Source organism: Nicotiana tomentosiformis, chromosome 1 (assembly GCF_000390325.3).
Source record: "Nicotiana tomentosiformis chromosome 1, ASM39032v3, whole genome shotgun sequence".
Lineage (NCBI taxonomy): Eukaryota > Viridiplantae > Streptophyta > Magnoliopsida > Solanales > Solanaceae > Nicotiana > Nicotiana tomentosiformis.
In genome coordinates, this window is record NC_090812.1 from 137,018,130 (window position 1) to 137,027,049 (window position 8,920).

Below are 8,920 nucleotides of genomic sequence, written 5' to 3' on the forward strand. Positions count from 1 at the left end.
CATGAGAAAGGGAACGTCCTTAGCTTTGCCATGGTATGTGGAGATCGGAGAGCTTTCGGTTTAGTAGGAGAAAATGAATACGAAACGGTGGAAAACAAATGAAAAGGTGGCTAAAGAGGTTAAAGAGAATGAACAGTCGCTTTAAATTTTTCATCCGAAAATAAGATAAACATAAAAATGAGAATAAATAGCAAAAAATGTGGAAAAAGAGAAATGGCTTCTCTAATCATATATAGTGCCACGCCACCTGTCTTAGGCCCTGTTTTATATAATTATATAGATAGATTCTAATTATGTGTATAATAGCATATTGCTTAAAGAAGCTGTTGTAAAATGATGTCAGATTGAGGATGAGGGATGCTAAAAAAATTAGTATTGGTAACGACCCTTGGCTGCCTTTAGATAATAATTTTTTTTTCGAAAGTATTTATCTGTGGAAACTCAACGTATCCAAGTTAAAGATCTATTTTGTGAAGATGACAAAAGGTGGAATGAAAATAAAATTTTCTCTATCTTCAATGAAGAGGAAACAAAAATAATTTTCAGTATTTCGATTAATGTAATAGGGGAAGCTGATCGATTAATTTGGCATTTCGTTAAATCAGGTTATTATCTTTTATACTCACTCTCTCTCAAACTTTGGAGTTCAAGGGTATTTATTGACGGAAAGAAGTTTTGGTACTTGAAGTTACCTCCATAAATTAAGAATTCTATTGAGGTTAGCTCGAAAGTCTACCTACTAAATTGAATTTACATAGAGGCATTAATCTTCAAGCGGGGTATATTTTTTTTGGCTTAGAGGAAAATGGTGAACATGTATTCCTTAATTGTGATAAGGAGAAAGAAGTCTTGGTGGCATGATAGTATGAATTGGATGTTGAAGGCATTAATATGGCAGAGTTCCTTAGTCGTGTTGTTAATGCCTCAAATTCTTTGAAGGCTAGGCATACATGCGCAGTCCTTTAGAAATTTTGGGCCATAAGGAATGAATTTATATGTAATGGTAAAGTTCTTTCTCCTACTTATATTATATCCGAAGCTCTAAATATTTTAAGCGAATAGGAGGTTGCTATAGCTAAAAGCGATTGGGAGGTCTAGTGAGTGCTTCTACTCCGCTTGTGGCCCTTTCTTGGTCTAAGCCTCCACATGGGATCTGAATATGCAATATGGATGCAGCTGTCTTCCTTACTTCAGAATACGGTAGAGCATGAGTTGTTGTATGTGATTTAGCAGGTTAGTTTATTGCTGCAGCTTCTTTGATTTCTCGAGGTTATATCAACACTAGGCATGCTGAAATTAGAGCTTTAAGTTTTGCTCTCATTTGATTGATTCAACATTTTAATAGCTCGTGGGTAGTTGAATGTGATGCCAAGAAAATTGTACTATCTTGTAACTCCTCAATTGAAGATTATAGAATCTTTAGAATGCTCTAGAGGATTGTTGTTTCTTGCTAAGGAGAAATTCTAATATTTCTATGATTTGGGTAAAGAGGCAAATAAATTTAGTTGCTCATTGCTTGACAAAAGGGCCTAGAAATTATGCTAGTCCTTTCAATTGAAAGTACACTCCTAGTTTTATTCTAAACTTGTTGATCGCTGATTCAACCTAATAAAAATCTTTATTTGAGTTCAAAAAAAAAACACAACGTCGATCGATCTCTTGTGCTTTTTCCTCAGTTGCAGACCTGTTTTGATATTCCATCTATGAAGTGGAATTTAGTACCACTTTTAATTTTTGTATTGTGCTATTTGCCCTCTGCCTTTCATTTCGAATGATGGTATTAATTCTATCGATCTTTCTTGTGAAGTCCTTGATTTTTTATGAAAGTATTAATTCTGTATGTATACTAACTTTTAAATAACAAACCAAAGTTCAACGAGAAATAATTCGTACATTCTAATTTTTGCATTATTAATTCTTGCATAATTAGTATATGCAAAGCTGATCCCTACATAACTATACGTGTAAGGCACATTGTTTACCGTGCTAATTTTACGATGGCTTTGGCTATGAAAAAGGGCCCAGGACACTTTGTACAAGTAAAATATCATCCATAAAGTTTAACTGTGTAATTAAAATTTCAGAATAACTTGAGTTGTATCTATATATTATCCTTTTTTCCTTGTAAGAATAGAATAGTAAAGCTTCACATTTTCTTAAAATTATCTAAAGAGAAATTTGTATGGGGTAAAATACGTTCATATATAATGATCCCATGAGAAAGCGACACGTGAAGCCGAAGACAGAAGACTGTCGGACCCGAAGGCAATGATCTCGCTTGTCATCGGAGAGAATGATACTCATAAAAGCAAAATAAATGCTAGTCATTCGGTAGTGTTCAATGAAGAATATTATATAGCATTAAGTGCATGATCCGTTACAGAGAATATGGCATTCACTGCGCACCGTTACATATTCTTCAATAGCTCTCATAATTGTCATTTAAGAGGGGCATGATCCTAGGACCTTGTTCCCTAGGTGTAACTATAAATAGTGATCTCTATTATCATTGTAAGGACACGAATTTTCTGACAAGCATACACTATATTCTATCAAAAGCTCAAATAACATTTTACTTTCTTGCTTATTTATAATGTTCTTACTGCCTTGGGTAGCTCTACACCCGGGACTAAGATATTTGCCATTTATTTCAATTTCAAGGCTAAGTCTTATATTTTTGTCTAATTTATCTATTATTTTTGGATCAAATCAATTCACTTATCTATAAATCACGTATAAATTACAGTTTTACGTGTAAACAGTTTGGCACCCACCGTGGGGCATAGACAATCGTGTAGTTGATTTGATCCCTACATCTATTACTAACTTGTTTGATTCTTTATTCTTAGAAAAAATCTTTAAAAATGGCAGATAATGGTGTCAACAACACGCATAACGTTGAGGCCCAAGGAAATCGGCCTCAGCACGAAGATTCCATCAGTGATACCCACAACGAGGGGAACGAGGCCAGCCGGTTCACGGTGGGCAATATCCACGACATGTTCGAGAGGCCACTCCTGATGATGCTGAAGACGAGCACATCATCGAAACAGTAAGGATCTTGAAGGAGCAACAAGAGGCCATTATAGGCTATCTCACATGGCATGATAAGGTCATGACGGAGCTGAAGTTGGTGTTGTCGAGTGCTTCTAACAACGTGAATGGACGAAGTCCAGTTCCTCCCGGTGCTCCCTCAAATCAAACAACGCATAGGGTCGACACCCACACACCGAGGGGCGAGGTCGGTTTCGATGGGACCGGGGGGAACGCTAGCGGATTTCGGCAACAATAATGAAAATGATCCCTTTAAAACCGAACTCATGCGGTTTATGAGGGAAATAAATGCCCAATTGGACCAAATTCCGGGCGCACCACCAGTACTGAAAGGACCAGATTAAAAGAAGTATATCCAGCTGCCCTTCAAACCGAGCGCGGCACCAGAATTGATCTCGAAGCGGTTTAAAATTCCAGACGTGCCAAAGTATGATGGGACTTCAGATCCTCAAGAGCACATCACTATCTATACTACGGCGGTGAAGGGGAACGATTTAGCTCCCCACGAGATTGAGTCAGTTCTACTGAAGAAGTTCGGGGAAACCCTTACGAAAGGAGCCCTGATATGGTATTTGCTCTACATTCTTGGCTCATGTCTTGTTTCTTGGGCCACCAAAAAGAAAAATTTTGTTGCCTTATCTCCGAGCACTCTATAGACTCCTTCGAGATGCTCGCAGACTCTTTCATCAAAGCCCATGCCGGGGCCAGAAAGGTACAGTCCCGAAATGGCAACACATTCAGGATTGCACAAGGAGAGTCCGAGTTGCTGCGGGAGTTTGTGACCAGATTCCAGAAGGAAAGGATGTTGCTACCGGTCGTACCGGACGAGTGGGCGGCTGAAGCATTTACCAAAGGTTTGAATCCGAGAAGTTCCGATGCTTCCCGAAATTTAAAAGAAAGTTTGCTCGAGTTCCAGGAAACAACTTGGGCGGATGTTCATAATCGGTATGATTCTAAGATAAGGAATGAGAATGATCAACTCGTTTCCCAGCGTTGGTCAAGGGTCGGGACCGGGAAAAGAATAGACAGAAATTAAAAGATTATTTTGACATAAATCGACGGACTTCAAGGGGTCAATTCTTGCCTTATGAATGGGCTGAAGGACGCAACAAAGGTTTCCGGTCAGCGGATAGATTATCTACCGATAGGAGAACTGATCGTAGTCGAAATAACAGGTCATTGCAGAACAAGGAAACGTCAGGTTCTCAAGATTCTTCCTACCCTAGGATCTTCGAATACAACTTTAACGTCAGCGTAGTGGAGCTGGTGTCTGCTATGAGGAACATTAAAAAAAAGCACAATTCCCGAAGCCAATGAGATCTGATCCCAACCAAAGGGATCCTAATTTATGGTGTGAATACCACGGGACAAACGGTCACCGTACTAGGGACTGCTGACATCTGCGCGAAGAGGTGGCGACATTGCTGAAAAATGGCCATCTCAGGGAATATTTAAGTGACCGGGCTAAAAACAACTACGGTAGCAATCGTGATAATGCAAAATCTTCAAAAGTAGGAGAAGATCCCCCGCGCTTGAAGATAAACATGATTTTCGGGGGGAACGAGATTAATGGGGTTACATTCTCGGTGGCAAAAAGACGAAGGTGTCAGTGACCCATAGCAAGAGACTCCAAGAAGTCGCTGAAGACGACATTACCTTCACGGAGGAAGACGCATATGGATTGTTGCTACCGCACAATGATACGTTGGTAATTTCTTTGAATGTCTTAGATTTTAAAATTAAACGTGTTTTGGTCGACCCAGGAAGTTTGGCCAACATCATACAATGGAGGATGTTGGAACAATCCAAGTTCAATGGAAGCATCATTCTGGCCACAAAACTCCTTACCGGGTTCAACCTAGCAAGTGTAAAAACCCGAGGAGAGATCTTGCCGCCCACGAATGGTGAAGGGGTGATGAAGACGACCCTTTTCGAGGTGGTGGATGGCGATATGGGTTACAACATCATCCTGGGGAGACCATGGTTGCACGAGATGAAGGTTGTGGCATCAACATATCATCAGTTGCTGAAATTCCCAACTCTAGAGGGAATTAAACAAATAAGAGGTGACCAACCGGCAGCAAGGGAGATGAATGAAATATCAGTTTCCAGTAGCAAAGGGAAGGAGTATGCGGCATAGAAATTATGGGAACCGACGCCTGCTCCCGAGGTGAGCGAAGTCAACCAGAGGAGGAGGAGTCGGGATCTTATCAACTACCAAGATATTTTCAGGTACAAGACGAAACGGATGCAACAAAATCCACGGCGAAAAAAATTGAACAAGCCGCATTGTTTGAAAAAATCTTGTCGAGGAAGTTCCACTTGGGGACAGGACTACACCCCGAGCTCATGTCTGGATTTATTGAATTTCTTAAATTAAATGTCGATTCTTTTGCATGGTCACATGCGGATATGACAGGTATCCCGCCAGAAGTGTCCATGCACAAGCTATGCCTGGACCCCAGCATCCCTCCAGTAAGACAGAAAATATGTCGTATTACTGAGGTCAGAAATAAATTTCTCAAAGAAGAGGTAACTCGCTTGCTTGATATCGGTTCAATCGGAAAGACTCGTTCCCATGACCAAACATTGATCAAATGATTGATGCACTGGTCGGGCACGAGTTAATGTGTTTTCTCGATGTTTACTCCGAGTACAACCAAATTAAGATGAATCTGGAGGATCGGGAAAAAACTTTGTTTATAATAAAATTTGGCACATATTGTTACAATGTGATGCCTTTCGGGCTAAAGAACGCCAGAGCCACTTATCAACAGCTCGTGACCAAAATGTTCGAAAAGAAAATAGGGAAAACCATGGAAGTTTACATAGATGATATGCTTGTTTAGTCTTTGAACACAGGTGACCATCTTAAACACTTGTAAGAAACTTTTGACATCTTAAGGAAGCATAATATGAAGCTTAACCCCGAAAAATGTGCATTCGGGGTCAGCTCCGGTAAGTTCCTGGGATTCGTGGTGTCACAAAAGGGGATCGAATTAATCCCGATAAAATTAAAGCCATCAAAGATATCCCGGAACAACTGTCAAGCGTGAAAGAGGTTCAAAGGCTAATAGGGAGATTGGTTACTTTGAGTAGATTCATCTCCCGGTCTTCGAACAAATACCATCATTTCTTTGCACTCCTAAAAAAGAAGAATAACTTTGAATAGACACTGGAATGTCAGCAGGCCTTGAAGGATCTATAAAGGTATTTGTCAAAGTTCTCTGTTACTGTCAAAATCGGAGGAAGGCGAACAACTACTGATCTACTTAGCTGTCTTTGAGGTAGCGGTAAGTGTTGTTTTAGTCCGTGAGGAAGAAGGTACGCAATCTCCTATTTATTATGTTAGTAAAATTCTAACGGGGGCAGAAACTCGCTACCTACATCTGAAAAAAGTGGCCCTAGCTTTCGTAGTCGCCGCTCGAAAGCTTAGGCCTTATTTCCAATGTCACCCGATAGTTGTGGTAACCACTTTCCCCATGAGGAATATTCTTCATAAACCCAAACTTTCGGGTATGGTGTCCAAGTGGGTTGTCAAAATGAGTGAATTTGACATATAATATAAGCCTAGGACTGCGATTAAGTCTAAAGTCTTGGCCGACTTTGTGGCCGATTTCAGTCCGGGACTGTTACCTTTGGCTACCAAAGAAGCAGTAATGGTGTCGGAGTCGACATCAGGAGTTTAGACCCTATTCACGGACGAAGCTTTCAATGTGAAAAGGTCCAGGCTCGGCAGAGTACTAACCACGCTGTCAGGAGAAACCCTAAGACAGGCCATAAGAATTGTTCCTCTGACTAACAATAAAGAGGAGTATGAAGCTTTGACTGTATGGAATTGGTCCGGGGACTAGACTCCAAGGTCATAGAAATCAAATAAGACTCCCAATTGGTGGAAAATCAGGTCTACGGGATCTTCGAAGCCAAAAAGGAACGCATGCAACAATACGTAATGAAGGTCCAGGCTCTGCTCGCTCGGTTCCGGTTGTGGTCAATTAAGCATATCCCGAGGGAAGAAAATGCAGAAGAAGATGCACTAGCTAACCTCGAATCATCCACGGAGATGAAAGGATCGAACTCCGGTATAGTCGTATAACTTATGCACTCGGTACTAGACGCTGATAGTTATTACAAGGTAAACGCAACTAATTTGGTCTAGGACTGGAGAAACAAGATTATTGACTATCTCGAGCATGGGAAATTGCCTGAAGATCCTAAGGCATCTCAGGCACTACGCACTAAAACAGCTCGATATAGCTTCAAGGGGGGTCAATTGTACAGAAGATCTTTCCAAGGCCAGTTGGCCCGATGTTTGGGAGCCTCCGAAGCTAATTATGTTACACGAGAAGTCCATGAAGGGATTTGCGGAAATCACTCAGGCGCAGATTCCTTAGTATTAAAATTGATTAGTGCATGATACTATTGGCCCGGATGGAATATGACGCCAAAGCTTATGTCCAAAAATATGATAAATTTCAATGCTACGCACCGTTGGTACATCAACTATCAGAACCTTTGCACTCAGTTTTGCCACCATGGCCGTTCATGAAGTGGGGAATGGATATCGTCGGACCACTACCTCCGGCCCCCAGTAAGGTAATATATTTTTTGATTTTAACTGACTATTTTTCCATATGGGTTGAAGCATGTCCTTATCAAAAGATCTGCGAACGTGAAGTGGTAGATTTCTTGTGGGAGAACATAATTTGCAGATTTGGGATACCAAAAGAGATAGCCTGCAACAATAGGCCGCAATTGATAGGCGCAAAGGTCATAAAGTTCCTCAAAGACTTGAAAATCAAGAGGATCATATCATCACCCTATCATCCGAGCGCAAACGGCCAAGCAGAATCAACGAACAAGGTGATCTTACAAAATCTCAAAAAGAGATTAGAAGTAGCTAAAGGTAATTGGCCCGAAGAGCTGCCAGGTGTACTATAGGCGTACTGTACAATAGCCAAATCGAGCATGGGGGAGACTTCTTTCTCTCTTGTGTACGGGGCAGAAGCCCTAATCTTGGTGGAAGTAGGGGAACCTACCCTGAGGTATTTTCGGGCAAACGAAGAAGCAAACAATGAAGCAATGTTAGTCAATTTGGAGCTTCTCGATGAACGCATGGGACTTGGCGTATTTAAGGATGGAAGCCCAAAAGCAGCGAATAGAGAGATATTACAATCGAATGGCCAACCTCCGTTATTTCAAAGTAGGAGACTTGGTTTTAAGGAAAGTAACTCAAAACTCCCGGGAGCTCAATGCGAGAAAATAGGTCTAACATGGGAAGGACCCTACCGGGTTTTAGCTGTCACCGGGGAAGGGTTATACGAGTTAGAAAATCAGGATGGAGAAAAGTTGCCAAGCAACTGGAACGTGGCACACCTTAAGAGATACTATTGCTGAAAAACATCGCCTGTATTGAAAGTATGTGATGCACTATTTTTCCCTTCGTCTAGTTTTTGTCCCAATTGAGTTTTTCTGGTAAGGTTTTTAACGAAGAAGCAACGGAAAGCATACTCCGAAGGAAGCTTCAGTAATAAAACCTTTAAATGAAAAGGCATACAAGTAAAGAACAACTACGGACCGATTAGATAGTCTTTTGCTCGATAGCAGAGTTCCTATCGGGAAGTTAAGTTTGATGTCGAATAGAGATTACTCGACCATTCACAAGTGCAAGCCACTGGGGGATTGTTAGATAATCTTTGGCTCGATAGCATAAATTCCTAAGGGGAAGTAAAGTTTGTTATCGAACTGAAGATTATCTAGCAATTCACTAGTGGAATCCTCAAAGGTATAAAACATTCAGTGTTCAAATTCGCATTCTTCGCATTCGAAAACTAGGGGGAATGATATGAGGACACGGCAACAACGA

The 8,920-nt window shown here is 40.9% G+C and overlaps 1 protein-coding gene across 1 annotated transcript; it reads left to right on the top strand.

Annotated features, from left to right (window-relative positions):
* The first annotated feature begins 8,022 nt into the window (after positions 1-8,022).
* LOC138910347 (uncharacterized) lies at positions 8,023-8,451 on the top strand. Its single transcript, XM_070201581.1, has one exon. The coding sequence runs from the start codon at positions 8,023-8,025 to the stop codon at positions 8,449-8,451; it is 429 nt and encodes a 142-aa protein (XP_070057682.1).
* Positions 8,452-8,920: the final 469 nt, after the last annotated feature.